The sequence below is a fragment of the Nomascus leucogenys genome, chromosome 14 (assembly GCF_006542625.1).
Source record: "Nomascus leucogenys isolate Asia chromosome 14, Asia_NLE_v1, whole genome shotgun sequence".
Lineage (NCBI taxonomy): Eukaryota > Metazoa > Chordata > Mammalia > Primates > Hylobatidae > Nomascus > Nomascus leucogenys.
In genome coordinates, this window is record NC_044394.1 from 39,541,296 (window position 1) to 39,562,527 (window position 21,232).

The window sequence follows — 21,232 nt, forward strand, 5'->3', positions numbered from 1 at the left end:
TGGGTGACACCTGCCAAGCCTCTAATTCTTCACCCCAGGAAGAGAGAACACCCTCGGCATGGGCTCGCTGTGGGGATTAAGTGTGATGTTTGAAAAGTACTTAGCACAAATGCCGGCCACCCAGTAATCCAAGTAATTGGTGGCTTTGAGAGGGCGCTCAGCCCCGTGAGAGACACTCAAAATCGTCCTAGAAGGATTTCAACCCTGCTCCGTTGAGGGCGGCTCCCCACAGGACTGAACCGCCTCCAGTCACCAAAAGGCACCCCCCACCTCCCCCCTCCAAAAATAAAAGGCAACTAAGGACAGCTCAGGGGCCTGTGACAGGCAGGGGCAGGGATGACCCGCCAGGCAAACTGCCCTTGAGGCCAGCCAGGAGAGAGTTCCTGTTCCACACTGGTTCAGCAGGTGTGTGTGCTGGGGCGGAGGGAGGTGAGGAGCAGAGGTGTGGTTCTCTGTCTGAACAGTGAGAGAAACATTTTCCTCTCAACTATCTGAGAGCCATCCCACTATGAATTTCTCAGTACAAAAAGCATGATATCCTGAGACAGCAGAGCATAAGTCCTTTTAATTATGTGTTTGAAAAATGTCACAAGTCAAAAAAGGAACACAAGGCAGGCTCGGGCTCCCTCCACCCCCGTGAGGAGCCCTTGTCCATTTCAGCCTTGCACTCAGAAAGACCCCGGGGGTCTTGTAGTTCCACGTGCTTCATGTTTCATGGTATCTGTCAGAGCCTTAAAACTGGCCCACCCACTACTGTGAAATTTCAAGGAAATAACTGATTCAGTTAAATAACAGTCCCAAGGTAGACCTGGTCTCACAGGTGACCACCCGCTTAAATCCAGAGCCTTCTTTTCTGTCCAAAGCCACTGAAATTTGATCTCCTCCTTCACACATTCCCAGGTCCCCAATATGCCACCCACCTTCTGACAGGTGGCTACAGGTCTACACTAATGGAAGCTTTGCTAAAAACATCACCCAATCCTCCTGCCAACGAGGTCAGCTGGCAGGCATCTGCTAAGCCCCTCAACTGGTCAGCGCAGGTTATGTGCCCATTCCTAGACCCAAACAATACTCCAGGACTTCGCACCTCCTCCTCGAGAGGCAACGGAGAGAACTGCTCTTACCTCAATCTGACAGTCAAGGGACAGCACACAAATAAAACGTCCCATCTGGAAAAAGTCAGGGAAGCTGGGGAAATGAGGGCTGCTCATCAACTTCTAAGAGCTCCAACTTGGCTGTGTAACTTTCAGACCTAGCTCATGGTTGGGGACCACCTGAACTGGCCCCCAGGGTTGCCTCTCTCTCAACACTGAACCCCTCTGCAGTGTAGTACACGCTGCTGCCGCAAGTGCGAAGGCCACGAGGGAAAGACCTTTTAACCAGAGCAATGGGAATCTGAAATGCCAGAAGGGTGAAGGTCCGTTCGCCTGAAGACCTCTTCTAGCCTGCGTGGAAAGGACGGCCCCTTGGCAACCCTGGGGAAGCACTGCAGATGTGAAGCGGGTTGGCCACTCTTGGGCACTGACTGAGGGTGACGAACAAGGAAGGGAGCAAGAGCTGAAGGCAAGGAGAGCGCTAGGAGGCAGGGAACCTGGAGCCAGGGGCTGCCTGGCAGGGCTGTAGGCTGACACCCCCACAGCATAGTTCCCTTCACTGGCTCAAACATAAAAGGAACCAAACTGTTTGGGGAAAAAGGCCACCCTCTGGCCTTTCAAAACATTCTCTCACAGTTCTATGCCATATGAGTGCAGGCTTAATTCATCCAGCGAATTCTATGCAAATGTTTCAAGAAGCTGCTGTTAACAGGAACAATGTGTACCTGGTACACACTGATCCTATGGGGGTGGGAGGAGAGAGAGGGAAGGAAGCAAAGAGGAGCCACCTCCCTTCCTACTGTGCTCTTCAGATCTGTCAGTGGGGCCGGGCGCAGCAGATGGCCCCCTCCCCAGAGGCAGGGGAGAGTCCTCCACCCCCTCCACAGCCTCAGGAGCATTCTGACTTCCACCAGCAGGCACTCCAGTTATTATGCATCTAGACATATGGATCTACACGAGGAAGCCCCGGCGCAGCCAAGCTCTGCGCTGGCTCCCACACAGGCGACACGGGTGCAGCAGCACAGGAGCCCCGCCCCTGCAGCTTGATGTTCTGGGCTGGGGTCCACAGGAACCACGCCCCAAGGAGCATTTGGGAATGGTAGTGGGGAGACAGGCCACTGGCTCCCCCTCTTTCTCAGGAAGTCAGCCTCACTCTACTCCTTGGGGATTTCGAACATGCAGAGGCTCTTGTACTTTTGCAGAAGCTCGTTCTTGGTCCTGACTTGCTCCCGGAGGCTCTGCAGCTGCTGCTGCTGCTGCTCGGGGCTCAGGTGGATGCCGGGCAAGGTGCTGATGAGCTTGCGCATCTCCTGGAATTTGCTTTTGAGGGCGTTCAGGTCCTGGTGGACCTCCGGGCTGTCCTTGTCCATGCTGTGGGGGAAGAAGAACAGCTGTTAGCATTCACAGCTTGATACACGTCTTGGCGTTCCTGCCCTGCACCCCCTAGAGCTGGCTGTCATTCCTGCCATAGCTTTTAGAACACTTCGTTTTATATGTCTATCCCCTGACTAGGCTGTCCACCCCCAGAGGGCAGGGATGGGTTCTTTTTTAGGCAGCTGGCAAAGAGCTTCCAGGCCTAAGCACACTTGCAGATCACACACAGACACTCTTGATCTTCTGTCAAGTCAACTGTCACTCTGTGAGGTCAAGAACTGTGTCTGCCTGGTCACAGGTGTCTCCCTCCCTACCCCCGGCCCAGTGTGTAGGGCACTGCAGGCACTCAAGAGATGTCCATGGAAAGAATGAATGCTTGGCAAATAAGCTCATGAACATGTTGGTTCAATGAACAAACCAATACCAATATCAGGTGACAAATGCCAAACAAAACTTGCTGAAATACGAAATTTTGTCTAATTGGAGCCATTTCTAGGCCAATCAGGAGGCTTTACCAGCTAGCAAGAGCTAATTTTAGCTGAGGTTTTGATGCTGGCTTGAACCTGTTAACATAAAGACTAATTTCCACAGAACTGTTCATAAATGTTAAATTAGTTAAAATGGAACTGATTTAAATGTCTCAGCAGACACAGGCTCTCTTCTACCATGGTCATGGACAGTCCTTGTCTTTGAGTCAAGTTCACTTTCAAGGCAGACTGTTCGCTCCATCTCACAGCTATTAGCTGCACAGAGGTCCTACTCAGTGAAAAACGAGGCAAGAACAATCTCACTGAAGATCAAAAAAACAGCCTGGCAGTTGCTCCTATACATTTTTTGTTTGTTTGTTTGAGACAGGGTCTCACTCTGTCGCCCAGACTGGAGGGCAGTGGCGCGATCTCGGCTCACTGCAACCTCTACCTCCCGGGTCCAGTTCAAGCAATTCTCCTGCCTCAGTCTCCTGAGTAGCTGGGATTACAGGCGTGAGCCAACACGCCCGGCTAATTTTTGTATTTTTAGTAGAGACGGGGTTTCACCATGTTGGCCAGGCTGGTCTTGAACTCCTGACCTCAGGTGATCCACCTGCCTCAGCCTCCCAAAGTGCTGGGATTACAGGCGTGAGCCACCACACCCAGCTTCCTATACATTTTTTAAAAGTTAGTAAGTGGATGGGGCTTTTGAAAACAAGTGGTTGAGACCAAAACTAAAAGGCAATTCAGTAAGCTGTTCTGAAAGTAAGCCATTGAGGCATAAGAGGGAAAAACTGTCGATGATCACTAATTTTTTTAAATAAATGTTCATCCGTAGTGGGAAATTTCAACCCAGATGGTGCTAATTCATGTTTACTATTCATCATTTCTCTGCTTACGCAGGCAGAATATCCATCTTTCCTGGCGATCCATCAGTTACGTCTCACACCTTGCAAATCAGATGGCCACCATGGCCAGCTCAGTATTTACCAACAGCTCTAAACTCAGAGGGAGGGTATGGAGAATCAATCACTTCTTCTAGGAAATGAGAGGCCAGGAAATGATGCCCTCAACTGAGAGACACCATTAACAGTATACCTTATCTCAGATTCTAGAGGGGATGAACTGGTATTCATGAGAACTACAAATCCTTTGGAAGGAAGCAAATAGGGAACGTCTTTTATTTTAATTCTTTGAAGTCTCAGCTCTGATCCACAAATGTGGACAGAAACCATCTGGACTTCTGAAATCCTTCTACTCGGATGGCATGCGTGTTAACATACTGTTACGAATTTAAGTCCCAAAGAAGTTTTAAAATTAAAATATAGTTTTTAAAAAAACCGACTCACATCACATGAGTCTCAAAGGACATGGTAAAACAAACAAAAAAGTACTTAAAATAGAAATTTGGATGACAGATAATTCCATTCTTGAAGCAAACATAACCTGGCCCAGAAGAAAATTTAGTTCTGAAAGTTGAAAGTGGGTCATGTTTAAGATGCTCATCTCTGAAAATCCCCAAATCGCAAGGGTTGCCTGTTCTTTGGTGAACTTTCAGGAAAGGAGACAGTCTTCAGATAATAAAAAAGGAGCTGTAAGACAAGCTGCCTGGAGGGCAGCTGAGCCAAAAGGGGCCGCGCAGCCCACAGGGAGGCCCCTCTGCAAGCCCAACTGCCCTAGTTGGTGGAGGTAAATAGCACGGAACTCCTGGAGTGAAGAGAACATGCTATTCAGAAGTGGGCACCTGCTAAGCCAGGATGACTGTGAAATATTCAAACCAAAAGAAAAGGGACAGGCCCAAATATCGGGCGAATAAAAGCAGAAAGCTCTAAGTGGGCCTGCCTTTGTGTTCAAGGTTAGTCATCGGCCAACTATAGAAGGAATGAAAAAAGCCACTAGGTCAAGGAGGATGAACGTCGTACAAACAAGGCAAGGTCAGAGCACTTTGGTCCCAGCTACTGTGGTGTTTTTTTTGTTTTTTGTTTTTTGTTTTGAGACAGAGTTTCACTCTTGTTGCCCAGGCTGGAGTGCAATGGTGCGATCTCGGCTCACTGCAACCTCCGCCTCCCGGGTTCAAGTGATTCTCCTGCCTCGGCCTCCTGAGTAGCTGGGATTACAGGCATGCGCTACCACGCCGGGCTAATTTTGTATTTTTAGTAGAGATGGGGTTTCTCCATGTTGGCCAGGCTAGTCTCCAACTCCCGACCTCAGGTGATCTGCCCATCTCAACTTCCCAAAGTGCTGGGATTACAGGCACTGCAAGCCACTGCGCCCAGCCCCCTACTATGGTTTTTTTAAAGAGTGGACAAAAATACTACCGCCTGGGGTGATCCTCTGAGCATCCTTCCCATGTCTGACAGACAGTTGTATCCGTGTCACCAGACTCACAGGCAAACATCACAGGGTTTAGGCAGGTGTCTGAGAATCATGCCCTGATTTTCTTTGTGGTTCTTCTTTTTAGTATGGATGCTTTAGTACAGATGCAAAGTGGCCAATAGCTGTGCTAGAACCACTGACACAGACTTCCTCCCAAATCTGACAGTCATTTCTTTTGACCTTTTGGTGGCATCTGACTCAGTTTCCCATTTCTTCTTCCTCACAACTTCCATGCACCGTGCCTCACACTCCACTGTCCCAGCTGCCTTGCCCTCAGACCAGCTCTTACCAGTCCACTCCTCTGCCCACAAGCTCTCCTCGCACCGTACTAACTCCAGTGGCTTTCATTTTTCTAAGATCGCTTTAAAAAAAAAAATGACAGTAATAGGTACTTGAGGGAAAAAATTCAAAAATGACAGACAACTGAGGCTTAGAAAAGGGAAATCTCATTAACCCCTTGTTCCAGAGATAACCTCTGCTAACATGTGGTGTCCACTGTTTCAGATGGCTTTGAAATATACAACAGCATACAAAACACACAAACTTTTCTTATTTGTTTTGACAGAAATGTGACCATCCATAGTTCTCATTCTTGCTTTTTCTACTTAACAAGGCACCTCAGATGTCCTTCCATGTTAACACATATACAATTAGACAGCGAAATTACCCTGGCTATTCATGGGTGGTTGTACTGTACTAGAATGACAGTGAACATCTTGTACTTATACCCTTATGTACTTGTGCAAGTATTTTGGTAAGATCGTTTTCTAAAAGTAGGGATTCTGGGTCAAAGGTTACATATATTTAAATTTTTGACAGATATTACCAAAATGTCCTCCAAAAAAAAACTGTACTGATGTAGATTATCTGTAGCCACGGAGGACGCACTTCTCCCTCCTGCCCTGGATGATACTGGCTACTACTTACCTATCAACTGTGTTTCTCTGCTCCAGTTCTGCCAAGACCTATGAGGCCTTCCAGAGAGGGAGGCCTTGAACTCACACCCTTGCTTTCATCTGCTCACAGCATTACATGTAAAAAATACTCTTTTTAGCAAAGAGTGACAAAAGGTGCCGCTGCTAAATGGAGTATGAAAAATCACTGCCCTACAAAATGCCCTGAACGTGTTCATCCACTCCTGAACCCTCGACACAGGGAGCACCTCCCCAGCCAGCCTTCCTTCCTGCACTTGAGTTTCCTCCCTCCACAGTTACCAAGTCGTTCCTGCCTGGAGTCTGGCAGATGGCAAATGTCCAGCATAGACTTGCTGTCAGCAGGGGACGGGGGAGGGTGCAGTCCCACCTACACACTCTACTGGCCGTGCTAGGACCCCTAGACTCACACCTGTGTGTCCCCTTCTCCCAGGCACCATCCTGCCAGCTCCATCTCCTCTAGACCAGCCACCTCCCATTGCCACTGCCTTCCTGTGGACCCAGGTCCTCCCCTCTTCTGAAACACTTCTGCCCCACCCACCTTTAGAAACCCAACTCTGAGCAGGTCACTATGCTGCTTAAAAATCCCAGATGGCAGCCCGGTGCGGTGGCTCACGCCTGTAATCCCAGCACTTTGGGAGGCTGAAGTGAGCAGATCACTTGAGGCCAGTCCCATCTCTACTAAAAATACAAAAAAAATTTTTTTTTTGTATTTTTACAGAGGCGTGGTGGCGTGTGCCTGTAGACTGAGACGAAACCCTGTCTCTACCAAAAATACAATTTATTTTTATTTTTATTTTTACAAAGGCATGGTGGCGTGTGCCTGTAGTCCCAGCTACTTGGGAGGCTGAGGCACGGAAATCAAGTGATTCAAGTGAATCTGGGAGCCAGAGGTTGCAGTGAGCCAAGACACGCCACTGTATTCCAGCCTGGGCGACAGTGAGACTCCTTTTCAAAAATAAAAAATAAAATAATTCCAGATGGCCTCCTACCCACAGACAACACCTTTCAGGCAAATTCAAACTGTGAAGGAGACCCCCCAGGGCCACCACAAGCACCTCCAGCCTTCCCAGGCAAAGCTTCCCGCCCTTCCCAGGACCCATGTAAATGCTTGCCTGGCATTTCTCACGCCCACTAAGGAAGTGCTGACTCGCGAAGGCCCGCCTTCGTGGGGCTTGCCTTCTGCTGGGGCCCACCTTCTGGTTATGAGTCATGCTGAGCGGATGGAAATGACATGGCAGAGGAGTGAAGAGGCTTTTAGGCAAATGGGAAACGCCTTTGCGAGCAGTCTATGAACACCCCCTATCTGTGGCCGCTCATCCTGCTCCCTGGGGTGTGGCTGAGGGAGAAGAAAGTGAACGGCAGAGGCCTGCAGTAACTGTGTGCGGACTATCCCCAGGAAGCCAGTGTGGGCACTTAGTGGGGGCCGCTTCCTGCACAACCCGGGAACAGGTCTCAGCTGGCATGGAAGGCCGGGGCAGATTAATAGATACTTGAGTGGAAAGAAGACAGTCAATAACACCCTGTTCCCACGAAAGAGGTCTGGCTGGGGCTCTGAGGTCTTGCTGACCTGCTGAAGCGGCCAGGCCAAGGTGGAGGGGCCGGACAGCGTGCTCATCACTTGAGCCCCGTCTGTGGTGGCAAGGACGGCTCCCCTCTACCTACCTAGCAGCCTTAGACCTTGTAAAGAATTAAAACATTGAATTTTAAAAATGTTTTTAAAGTACCCAACATCGACAGATTACTCTTACAAAGTGAGCCAAAACCATCAGGCAAGGCAGCAACAACTGTAATTCAGAAGGCCTAGGCTGAGCTACTTCGTTCCAAACTCAGATTCGATTTGTTAAGTTTGAAGGAAAAAATAATAATTTTCCCCAATCTAACAGACCCCATTTCATTACTCCTTTATGATGCATTTTTTAAATGTAGCATCTATATATATCAAGAAAGTCTCAAAGTTGGGATTTATAATATTTCTTATAGGCATGAAAATGTGATTTCTTTTCCCTTTCCTCATTCCTTTTTTTTTTTTTTGAGATGGAGTCTCGCTCTGTCGCCAGGCTGGAGTGCAATGGTACCATCATGGCTCACTGCAAACTCTGCCTCCTGGATTCAAGCGATTCTCCTGCCTCAGCCTCCCTAGTAGCTGGGACTACAGGTGTGCGCCACCACATCCAGCTAATTTTTGTATTTTTAGTAGAGACGGGGTTTCACCATGTTGGCCAGGATGGTCTCGATCTCCTGACCTCGTGATCCACCCGCCTCGGCCTCCCAAAGTGCTGGGATTACAGGTGTGAGCCACTGTGCCCAGCCTCCCTTTCCTCATTCTTTAAAAATAACATAAATATGTAGTTTAATTTTTCATTCAACTGTGGGAAAGACGCTAGAAGAGAGGAAAGTGCTATGGGTTCCAACTCCAAGCAGGACTGTCCCAGCCAGAGCACTCCCAGAACCAGGCGGGTCCCTGGGGGTACAGGAAAGGCTCTGGTTCACAGGGCTCTGTGCAGCATTTCTGTGGGCACTTCTAGTGGAGGGGCTAGACGGTCTGCCAGCCTGGAGGACTCCGCCCACCCAACAGCACCTGTAGCAAGAGGACCCTCTGTGGGCTTTGTGTTGGGTTATTCGGGCAGGCAATCTGAAGATGGTCTGCAGAGATCCCTGAGTAAAGGCCTAAGTTTGGGCTCAATTTGAGAAGAACGGAGAACAAAGAAAAATTAGCCAAATAACATTCACAAGATAAAATGAGCATAAAGGCAAAGAGACTAATTAAATGCTGATTATAATACTCAAAAGCGAGGCTGAACGACCTGGCCAATGAGTGGTATCAACAGGCTTGGAAGTAAAGAAGCAGATTACAGAGGAAATGTTCCACTAACCAAAAGCATCATGATCTAGCATCAGGCAGGCTGCTAGAAAACTCCACGGGAAAGGAAGGGCCAGGGAAATACTGACAAGAAAGAGGAAGGGCGAAAAATTAACCTTAAAAGATAATTAAATGTATCATGAAGATTTAAGAACTAAAATAGTTTGGTGCTGGAGGAGAGAATGTCCATAAGTAGATCAGAAAACATATGGGAATTCAGTGCATGGTAAAGGTGGCACTGCAAGCAGGGAAAATAACATATATTCAAAAACAGCAGTGGGAAGATGTGGCTAACTGGGGCCCCCTTACTCTTCCCACCAAAATAAATTCCAGGAGCCTCAAAGAATTAAAAGTAAACAATGGAACCATGAAAGTTCTAGAAAAAAGAGATCAATACCTATAATTTTAGAGTGGGAAAGCCTTTCTAAGTAGGACCAAAACTCAGAAGCCATAAGGGAAAGGCTTAACAAATCTGACTACATGAAATTATATGCATCTGAATGAAAAACAAATAGAAAAACCATGACTATGAACAAAGTCAAAAGAAAAGCAACAACCTGGGGGAAGTATTTACAGTACATTTGACACACATTATTTCCTTTCTGTACATAAAGAAATCTGACAGAGAAATGGGCAATTTATAGGGAAAAATAAAAGTGACATATAAAATCGCCTATGAAGGGATGCTTTATCTAACTTAATGAAAGATCAACATATCATTTCTGACCTATGAGGTTTGCCAAAGTTAAAAGTTTAATGGTGATGGCAGGTGATGGGGAAAGACACAAAAACTGTTGGTGGAAGCACAGATCAGGGCATTCTTTCTGAATTTGCTCATAGTGACCCAAACGGTAGATACACATATCCCATTGCTAGAAATTTACCCCCACAGAGACTACCAAGAGTTCACCAAGATAGCATGGGCAAAGATGCTTGCTGCAGTGCTGATTCCAACAGCAAAATGCAGAAACAATGATGGTGTCCTTCAGCAAGAAACTGTTTACATAAACGACAGCACGTTTATAAAGTGGAGTATTACACAGCTTTGCAAGGGAGCTGGGACGAGTGAAGGGAGAGGCCCTCTTTCCATTTCATATCCATGGGTACTTGTAGAATCCATCTACAACTTTAATTTTTGTTTAATGCTTTCTGGGTGGCAGATTTATAGGCCATTTTAGGTTAACTGAAGCAGTCTAGTCTACAAGGGCTGAATTTTGGAAAAGAGTTAGCTAAAAAGACGTAGTGCTCTAAATTTAGCATAACTATCACTATAAAAAATGTTTGTACCCTATGCTCCAGCAATTCTACTGCTGGGATTTATCTGATCGCAAACTTACTCCTATACAAAGATGCTAACCCCAGCACTGCTGATAATAGCAAGAATAAGAAAAACACCTAGAAGCCCATCAACAGAAAACCAGTTGCATCAGTTATGGTGCATCCACAAGATGCAATTTTCTGCAGCTGCCTTAATGAGGTACATCTTTATGTGCAGTATGGAAAGGTGGCCAAAAAAGACTAATCAGTGAAAAAAGTCAAGTACGACATGATCTCAATTTGTATACATTTTTGAAATGACATTCATATGTAATTCCCAGAAGGAACTTAGGAAAGTATTAACAGCAGTTACTACAGGTGAGGGGACTTGGGGGAAGGAACCTTTTTCCATTTTACATTTCTCTGTACTTCTAAACTTGCAGTTGTTACTTTTATTAAATAATTTTTCAAAAACTCTGAATTCTTTATGAGAACAAGAAAGGCTAAATTCACTACTTCAGGTTTTACCTCCTTACTCATCCCCTGTGCAAGAAGTAAACAAAGAATAAAAGGATCACTGGGGAAGTTATAGGAAAGGAAGGGACCCAGGGCCAGAGAGCACCACCTGGGTGGACCAGACATGGTCCCAGCCCTCATCTCCACCTGCCAGGACTGTCTTGACTGGCTTCCAGCCTGACAGTTTCACTAGCTCCCCATCCCTCAGAAGACCCCTGCACTCTGTTTCCTGGCTCTTCCCTCCTCCCCAGCCCCCTCTTCCTGCCTTGGATGTATGCTCAGCACCACCAAGCTAGAAGCTGACTGCCATGAGTAGATGCTATTTCTTGGCTTCGTGTCCTTACATGTTTTTCCTATACCAACCTTCCTCCTGCCTCCCTTTCCTAATTGAAGACTCATTGTTGGCATCACTCTTACCAAGCCTTCTGACTCCCCCAGGCTTCACGAGGTCTCCTCTCCCTTCCTCCTCTGCCCTTATTCCTCCCTCATTCACCTATAAACTCAAAGACACGCCTATACTGAGGGTTTTCAGGTTGCATCCTAGCCTCTTCTCATGTTTACAGCTGCAGAACCACTCCATTCCTTTGTGACTACTGTTATCTCCAAGTGGCTTTTTCTGCTCTTCTGTCTTGCCTTTCTCTTTTTTCCTCTCTCTCTTTCTCTCCTCTGTCTCCTTTCTTTCTTCCTTCTTCAAGACAGAGTCTATGTCACCCAGGCTGAAGTGTAGCAGCGTGATCATGGCTCACCGTAGCCTCAGCTCCCTGGGTTCAAGCTATCCTCCCATCTCAGCCTCCCCAAGTGCTGAGCTTGCAGACAGACATGAGGCACCGCACCTGACCCATGTCTTTCTTACCAGGGGGTTTCTTCCTATGCTTAGTGGCCTTGGCCATCCACTCATATATTTAAGAATAAAACACTAAAAGGCTTAGTGGAAGCTCTGCAAATGAGTGATGCTTGTTCATTTTCTCAGAATTAATTGACTAGGCTTTTTTTTTTTTTCAATGTCTTTTTTCTTAATTGGTCACACACCATAGAGAGGGCACTTCCACTCTCTTTGGCTGCCAAACTAGAAGCCAGGTGGGGGAGGGCTCGGGTGGAGTCTCTCTTCAGACTGTGAACTTTCTCTTAATCCCTTTTCAGTATGGCTCCCCCTACCTACCCCTGCAGTGTGCCTGGTGTCCCCCAGTCTAGGTACTTTCTGGCTTATTCCTTCCTAACAATAAATCTTGGGACAGTAACCTTTTAACCATCTGCCAAGTTGGAAGAAGGGTAGTCACCTGGCCGCTTGGAGGGGATGGGAGGTGGGACAGCACTGTGGGGATCTGCTTCTTAAACAGACTTCCAAGTAATCTTCCTGTTCTTAGACCCACCTTCACCCCTATTTCCAGAGGGTCCTTGCACTAGAGTTCCTGAGATCTGGGGATAGGCCATAGTTAACAAGCCAGGTGCTTAGGAGTTGGTAGATGAATTAGCCTGGTCATCCACTTTGTGGCAATCATCTCCTGTCCTATTCTTTTCGGTTTTATGCTTTTTATTTTATTTTTGAGACACGGTCTCATTCTGTCGCCCATGCTAGAGTGCAGTGGCATGATCTGGGTTCAAGTGATCCTCCCACTTCAGCCTCCCAAGTAGCCAGGACTGCAGGCACACGACACCATGCCTGGCTAATTTTTTTTGTATTTTTTGTAGGGACGGGGTTTTGCCATGTTGCCCAGACTGGTCTTGAACTCCCAGGCTCAAGCGACCTGCTCGCCTCAGCCTCCTAAAGTGTTGGGATTACAGGCATGAGCCACCGTGTCTGAAGGTTTTATGCTTTTTTTTTTTTTTTTTAAGTCCCTTCTCTATCCTTTTAGATGGAACAGAGACAAGCACATGTGATCAACTCACTATGTTTCACAGGTACGCTCTTAAGTACATCTCCCAGCAATCCTACAACATAAGCATTCCCATTTCACAAGAGAAAAACAGGCTCAGAGAAGCTAAGCTACTTGCCAAGGTCACCCAGTCAGCACATTATAGAGCTATTACATAATCTGAACCTCTCTTTTGAGGTCCACTATGGACATATTAGAGATAAGAAGATTATGGCCTAGAAAGGTTAGGCATTTATATGAAGATTAGAAGGCAAGAAAATGTCAGTACACAGATTTGAACTCAGGGCTGTCTAACTTCAAAGCCTGTTCTCTCTAGTATAAGTTACTACTACATCTTTAAGGCCAACCCAACCCAGCTGCTCTACCAGGGCTCAAGAATATACTCTTGGGGAGTTCAAGAGCTGTCCTTGTGAATGTGTACATTTTGTGTTTTCATTTTTCCACATTTTTCTTAAAACCAGTAAACTAGGGTTAATCTGAATAAACCCTGCCCTAGGATTACAGGGGCTCCATATGTATTTCTGTCTGTGATCATTATCACAGGCTCACGAAAACTGAACAGGCTGCCTTATCCTATAAACATTATTTTTTTATTTTTGAGGCAGAGTCTTGCTCTTGTTGCCCAGGCTGGAGTGCAATGGCATGATCTCGGCTCACTGCAACCTCCACCTCCCGGGTTCAAGTGATTCTCCTGCCTCAGCCTCCTGAGTAGCTGGGATTACAGGCACCCACTACCACACCTGGCTAATTTTTGTGTTTTTAGTAGAGATGGGGTTTTGCCATGTCGGCAAGGCTGGTCTCAAACTCTGACCTTGTGATCCGCGCGCCTTGGCCTCCCGAAGTGCTGGGATTACAGGCACGAGATACCACGCCTGGCCCCTATAAACGGTATTTAAACACCAAGCGAAGCCAAATGAAGCCAGGGTCTAATGTGAGAACAAAGCCTTTGTAGTTCTTTGAAAAGTGGCAGAAGAGCATCAGGTCATCCCACAGCAAGTGAATGTAGTTTGCTTAAACTCAAAAGTGGGTGGGCCACTAACAGTCAAGACCTTCACGTTGTAACAATTCCATTTCAGTAAAACAGTGAAGAGCACATTCATGTTCACCTGAATGTTACTGGAATCGTAATTTTAATTGACTTTGTTTTGGTCTTTAATGGTTGAGTAAGAGTTACAAGCCTACGGGTTTACACCTAGTGTCACGTGGATATAGAGTGAAGTAACATAATGAAAATAATTTACAGCCTGGGCAACATGGTGAAACTCCATCTCTACAAAAAATACAAAAACTCGCTGGGTGCCGTGGCTCATGCCGGTGGTTCCGGTTACTTGGGAGGCTGAGGTGGGAGGATGGCTTGAGGCCAGGAGGTTGAGGCTGCAGTGAGCCGAGATCACGCCACTGTACTCCAGTCTGGGTGACAGAGTGAGACCCTGTTTCAAAAAATAATAATAATTTAGGCAAACATGAGGATCAGTGAGACTTTTGTGTTTTTGTTTTTGGTTTTTCCTTTACAGAGTCACTCTGAAAACTCAGGCTACCCTGAAGGCTGGCCAAAAGGATGAAAATCATTTCCTTTGGTACTGTTAGAACAAAGTCAGTACAGGTGGGTCTAATCATCTGAAGCAACTTCTGTGTTTTTGTTTAGTCTAATATTTCCCATCGCCACCGCTCCCCGCTCAATCTTTTTTAATTATGGGTTATTCCCAATCATGTCTTTTTTTCCTTCTATCTGGTGAAAACTTTGGGGGTGAAAAGTTGGCCCCTTTTACTGTGTCCATCCCGTAGCACTTGGCACAGGGAAGATGATGCTTATCTGTTGAGTTTGTTGAACTAAGGAACTAAAGTGAGTATTACCAACATTAAAGGTGAGAAAACTGAGGCTTAAAGAGATTTAATTTGCTCAAGATCGCTGGGATGCACATATGAGCCGCTGGACAAGAGTCTGTATTTAGTCTCTAAGCTGGCTTCATTCTTAAGGATTTCCCACCTCTCAGGCTCAAATCGTTTGCTTAACTCATGGAACGTCTCTGTTGTCTTGGCAAAGGCCTCTTCCCGCTCTGGGTCTGAGTTTCCCTATCTGTGAAACGCGGGCGTGCCCCAGAGCGCCAGGGCCTCTTGCAGCTCTGAAACTGCTGAGCGGAGAAGCTGGAGGGAGTATGGGGCCTGGTTCTCTCCTAGGTTCTTACCATTTGATGATGTTGTGAACCAAAGGTAAAAAGGAGTAGTTCTCTTCCTCCCTCGCGCGGGCAGGTGACTGAGGCCGTGGCGCCGGCGACTGCTGCGGTTGAGGCGCAGGGACTGGCGGCGGCTGAGGGGGCGGCAGCGGCTTGGTGTCAGGCAGCGGCTGATCGGACGTCGGCGGCAATACATCCTCCGCCTGTCGCCCGGCTGCCACCCCAGCAGAGGCCATAGCTCCGGGGTTAGGTTAGCCCAGAGGTCGGCCCGCCGAAAGCGTCGCGGACTCCACACGTCACCACCTCGCGCCCTGTAGGGGCGGGGTGTGGAGGAAGGCTCTGAGCGTGCGCACTGGGCACTCCGCGGGGAAAGGCGCGGAGGCGGGGCTGGGGAGGCTGTTGCTAGGCAACGGGCCGTGGGTGCGACTGGGGTGCCTGGATTTGGGTTGTGAGTCAAGATTGTTAAATTATTAAATAGTGAGAAATAGGGATTTATTTCAGAAATAACAGTCTTTTTTTTTTTGAGACGGAATTTCGCTCTCGTTGCTCAGGCTGGAGTGCAGTGGCGCGATCTCAGCTCCCCGCAACCTCCGCCTCCCGAGTTCAAGCGATTCTCCTGCCTCAGCCTCCCTAGTAGCTGGGATTACAGGCATGCACCACCACGTCCGGCTTATTTTGTATTTTTAGTAGAGACGGGGTTTCTCCATGTTGATCAGGCTGGTCTCGAACTCCCCACCTCAGGTGATCCGCCCGTCTCGGCCTCCCAAAGTACTGGGATTACAGGCGTGAGCCACTGCACCTGGCCAGAAATAACAATCTTCTTATTCCTATTCACACGATGAAGAGGGCCCCAAAGCCACAAACACAGGAAGACTTGAGATTAGTAAGGCGCAGCCTGGCCCAGTGCACCCAAGTCTGGAGAGGAGCCAGTGGACCTGCGGGAGACGTAGACAGCACTTACCTGCTGGGTGAGGCACCAAACCCGGCCCAGCCCACAGTGCAAGACATCGAGACCTCGTGCTTAGCCCTAAGGACGCAGAGGCAAAGGGATTGCGGTCCCTTCAATGCTGCATGGTTGCTTAGAGAGAGTCTAATAATCCAACTCAACGCACATTTAGTATGCACCTGCTGGATGGCCACCTGTATGTGTGGTTGCAGGCAGGCTGTCCTTGCTTTCAATACAAGGTAGAGGGGATTGGTGCCAGGAATCAATATCATATCCTGGAAGAACGACAAGGTCAGGTACTCTCCATACCCTCGGGCCAGTTCCCCAAGCCCCTAGGTCCCAGTTTCCTCACCCCTAAAATCATATTTAGTTCAGAGTCATGGCACAGCCTAAACTGCAGTCTAACTTCACGTGCGTGGCTGACCCCAAAAGGTCTTGTTGGCATGAGGACTCCCTAGGATCATAGGGCAAAGATGGGTTTATGGTTATGCTTCTCAAAACAAGTTTGATATGAGGGCTATGTAGTAATTTTCCGGGCAATGGGGACACCCACCCTAAGCTTAGCTAGTGAGTAGAAGACTTGAGTGGGGAAAGCTGTCAACTGGTGAGCCCATTCTGCTGTAATCCATCATCATGGGCAGTACAGAGAGGCGAGGAGGTCCACATCCACATAGCATGATGAACAGGAGCCTTAAGAGCAAGGTGGCCTGGGAAAGGATCAATGCTGATATTTTCAGTCCTATTGGGAGGGCTGTGCGGAGGCAGATCCTTGGGGAGTAGGACCATAGACGGAAGTGCTGTTGGAGGGTGCGCTGTACAGGTTCTGTAGTAAAGGGCCTCAGCACAGCTCTCTGCAGCAAGAGCTGCCCACGGTGCCCCAGAGAGAGAGCAAAGGGAGGGAGTGGGTTGCAGAGTTTTCTTCCTTCTAACTATTGACCTCTCCAACTAAGGGAAAGTTCAAGAGTTCTGGTTGAGCGTGGAGGAGAAAAAGGCCAGATGTGCTTGAAGAGACTGTATACCCTTGGAGTCATCTGGGGAAAGATAATATAGTAATAGTAATAATAATAGTAATTACCACAACTACCATGGAATAAAAGTAGATACAGGGAACAGAGTTACAGTCACTGTCTCACTTAATCCACAAAAAGAGGTCTAGAAGATGGATGTCAGGATCCCCATTTTCTAGACGAGAAAACCAAGACTTACAATGGTTAAGATCCCAGCCTAAGGGTCAATGCAGTTGCTGACTCCAAGTCTGTGATCTTAACCAACACTAAAGAGACGTCGGGTCCCTACCAGTTCTGTAACTTTATGATTCAAAATGTTAAAGTGGGTTTGAATTCAGAATTCAAAAACCAATCCAATATTCATCAATAATATCCCCATGGCAATCACACGTCATCTTTGCCCTCCCAGCGTGTTTTATAACTTAATTATGAGCCACAACTATATCGTTGTCAGAAAAATGAGGACACCTCTTAAAAGAAAAAACACTTGAGGTATAAATAGATATAGCTAAAGAAAACAAGTTGAAAACCTAGGAAGCATGAACCAGTATGGTGCATTGACAGTTTGCCCTAAAAATAGTTAATATAATTAGTGGCAAAGAGTAAAGCTGACTTCATAATGTTGCAAGCGGATGTCAGAAAAATACTGCCTGTGCTGGTTTCATTAAAGCTGAAATTGCCGCAACAAATGTGTGTCTGTTTATAACCTGCTCTGTTAAGAGTCAGGAAAGACAGATGCTCCATTGATACGTAAGGAGAATGTATTGTGGTGAAGGAAACTTCACCCCACCACAAGGGAAGCTCTAAGGTCAGTGCTTTCTTAGGTGGATTTATGCCGTTTCTCACGGGGCCTTGTCCGGTTAGCGGTTACAAGGTCAGGCTTTGGAGCCAGCAGCCTGACTTCAGCCTCAACTCAGCCTCCTTGGAGCTTCATGACCGGGCAATTGCTTAGCCTCACTTCGTGCAGCCATGCCACCTCGCAAGACTGAATGGGCCATTACTTGTAAAGCACTTAGAGTAAGTATCTGTGCACAGTAAATAGTAATTCTTCTTACTATTCAGATTTAGGGCTTCTTACTTCACCAATTAACAAAACCCAGACAGCAGCTAAGAGGAATGATCCACATCACTGCCCTTTGATAAAAATGTAAGCCAAACATGCAAGCTGCAGAGGCGGTGTTCAGTTTTCTAGCAGCCATATTAAAAAAAGAGAAAACATAGGTGAAGCTAATTTTAATGATACATTTTATTTAACCCAATACATCCAAAATATTATAATTTCAACAAGCAATCAATATTAAAATTATCAATAGGATCTTTTACTGTTTTTCCTACTGTCTTTGAAACCGGGTGTGTGTTTTACACTCATGGTATATCTCAATTCCAGCTAGTCACATATCACTGCTCAGCATCCAAATGTGGCCAGCAACTACAGAACTGGATGGTGCAGAGAAATGGATTCATATCAACATAGATGACACTCACATCATAATGGTGGAAATGGAGGAAAAAGCGAGTTGTACAATGGATATAGAGTATATATTTTTTTCTTTTGTTTTTTTTGAGGCAGAGTCTTGCACTGTTGCCCAGGCTGGAGTGCAATGGCACTATCTCGGCTCACTGCAAGCTCTGCCTCCTGGGTTCACTCCATTCTCCTCCCTCAGCCTCCCAAGTAGCTGGGACTACAGGCACCCGCCACCGTGCCCGGCTAATTTTTTTTGTATTTTTAGTAGAGACGAGGCTTCACCGTGTTAGCCAGGATGGTCTCGATCTCCTGACCTCGTGATCCGCCCGCCTCGGCCTCCCAAAGTGCTGGGATTACAGGCGTGAGCCACCGCACCCGGCCGGATATAGAGTATATTACCACTTATGTAAATGTTGAAACATGAAAAATAACATTCTCTATTGTCCATAAATATGACATCTGTGCAAATGTATTTGAAAAAGGAACTGGAGGGTACACCCCACGTGGATGGGACAGGGGATGAAGCAAGGACTGGGAATATAACAGGCACAGCAACTTTCTACGTGGTGTTTTATCTCTTGTATATGAGATAACTTGAAGCAAATAGGATAAATATGAACAATGGCCAAATAGACGGGTGGGTGCAAGGGGGTTTGGCACATAGAATCCGTGCTCTGCTCCTCTCTGGCTCTATGACGTTGGGCAAGTTATTTAACCTCCCTGAGCCTGGATCTCCTCATCTGCAAAATGGAATTGTACAGTACCTACTTAATGGGGCTGCTGAAACAGTTACAAGAGTGAATGCATGTCAAGAGCTTCAAACAGTGCCTGGTACATAGTAAGCATCTATGTTTTAGCTACTACTGCTACTTAATTTTTTTTTTTTTTTCAAAAAACCCCGGAGTAATTATTCCTTATGCAATGAACTGCTACTACAAGAACACATACAAAAACCAGACTGCACCCAGAATTGAACTTTCAGATGCTCAAAGTGGACCCGTATTGCACATATCTATGAATATTCTTGTGATACAAGAATTCTGCTACGTGAAGTCCAAAAATAGTCACGTCTCCGTCAGACAAACACCATGGGTCTTGTTAAACCGATCATGTCATCATATGATAGAGGGCTTTTTCATCAAAGCTATATTCTTACTTATGATTCATCCTTTTCTTTTCATAACCTGGAGCCTCAGGCAGGTGGAAAAAGCTACACGATACTTTGATTTTTGTGAGTTAAAAAAAAAAAGGCAGCAATCATTGTTCTGGCCAAATGTAGTGCAATGTATACCAGGACTCAGCTCACTGAAGCCACAATTCATTGCATAAACCTCAGACAAAAGCCCTTTGCTCGGTCCACCCTGCTGATTGTCTTTCTTCTCTCTCTGGGCTCCACTTGAATCTCTCCTTTTTATTCTTTTCAGCCGTCCTCCCTTTACTCTGAGATACTCTATTATGTTCATTTTCTCAGCTCATTTCTGTTAGTGGTTTCATTTCTCAGAATCATTTGTTTTGGGGGCATTTCAGCATACAAATCCAACTGTATTTTTTTCAGACTGAATGTTCTCCTTGAGTCCCTTCTTTTAGTCCTTCTGTTTGTGATGTTTCATCAGACCTTCACCAGCTGCCCTTAAATTACCAAACAGCTTTTGATATAATACAAATGAGAGGCAATCCATTCCAGGAACTAGCTTTTATCAAAAATGGTTCATTATTGTTCTGACGCCATATTTTTTCCTATCTCTTTACTAAGTAATTTTCATCCAAATTATTTGTTAGCCAATTTCTTTTTCTGTTTACCAGCTGCTCCCCAAAAGCCTCAATCTTAACCCCTTCTGTTAATCCTTTTTTTTAAAAAAAATACCCTTCTTCTCGTGGTCATCTTTTTGTTTTTGTCACTCTTCCCCCCAGCTTTTTTTTTTTTTTTTTTTTTTTTTTTTTTTTTTTTTGAGACAGAGTTTCACTCTCATTGCCTAGGCTGGAGTGCAATGGCACAGTCTCAGCTCACTGCAACCTCCACCTCCTGAGTTCAAGTGATTCTCCTGCCTCAGCCTCCCGAGTAGTTGGGATTACAAGCGCCCGACATAATGCCCAGCTAATTTTTTTGTGTTTTTAGTAGAGATAGGGTTTTGCCATGTTGGCCAGGCTGGTCTCAAACTCCTGACCTCAGGTGATCCACCCACCTTGGCCTTTTGAAGTGCTGGGATTACAGGCGTGAGCCACTGCACCTGGCCCGACTCTTCCCCTTTTCTAGAAGTTGTTTTGGGTTTCACTTTACTAGATTTATTGTACATCTTTTGACTCTTAACTCCAGTTTCAAAATTGTAAATAAAAAATTAGCCAGGCAGGAGAGTCGCTTGTACCCAGGTAGCAGAGGCTGCAATGAGCTGAGATTGTGCCACTGCACTCCACCCTGGGTGATGGAGTGAGACTCAATCTCTGGCTAAAAACAATTAGACAGGCATGGTGTTGCCTATAGTCCCCAGCTATTTGAGGGACCAAGGCAGGAGGATTGCTTGAGCCCAGGAGTTGGAGGCTGCAGTGAGCTATGATGGCACCACTTCATTCAAGCCTGGGCAACAGAGCGAGACCCTGACTCAAACAACAACAACAACAACAACAACAAAAGGATTATGCAACTGGAATGCCAAAGAGGCTGGGATTTTTGCTGCCTCAAAGTGTGGTGTGGCTTGCGAGGTCCCAGCCTGATAGTCACAGGGAGCACAGAGAGTATTACGGTTGTTTATTGACCAACCTTGTGCTGGGCATTTTGCGTAGATTTGCCTCCTTCTTATGAAGCTCTGAAATATCCATTACCCTACCTGCCAGAGGGGGAAACTGACGTTGAGCCTTTCTCTTGAAGGCTCGCACCTCGACTCTTTCTGAA

The 21,232-nt window shown here is 46.5% G+C and overlaps 1 protein-coding gene across 1 annotated transcript; it reads right to left on the reverse strand.

Annotated features, from left to right (window-relative positions):
• Window positions 1-537: 537 nt before the first annotated feature.
• MED9 (mediator complex subunit 9) lies at window positions 538-15,286 on the reverse strand. The gene is made up of 2 exons (XM_012501200.2): window positions 14,940-15,286; window positions 538-2,465 (listed from the first exon to the last, which is right to left on the reverse strand). Exons 1-2 carry the CDS (start codon window positions 15,161-15,163, stop codon window positions 2,249-2,251), a joined length of 441 nt encoding a protein of 146 aa, XP_012356654.1. The 5' UTR covers window positions 15,164-15,286; the 3' UTR covers window positions 538-2,248.
• Window positions 15,287-21,232: the final 5,946 nt, after the last annotated feature.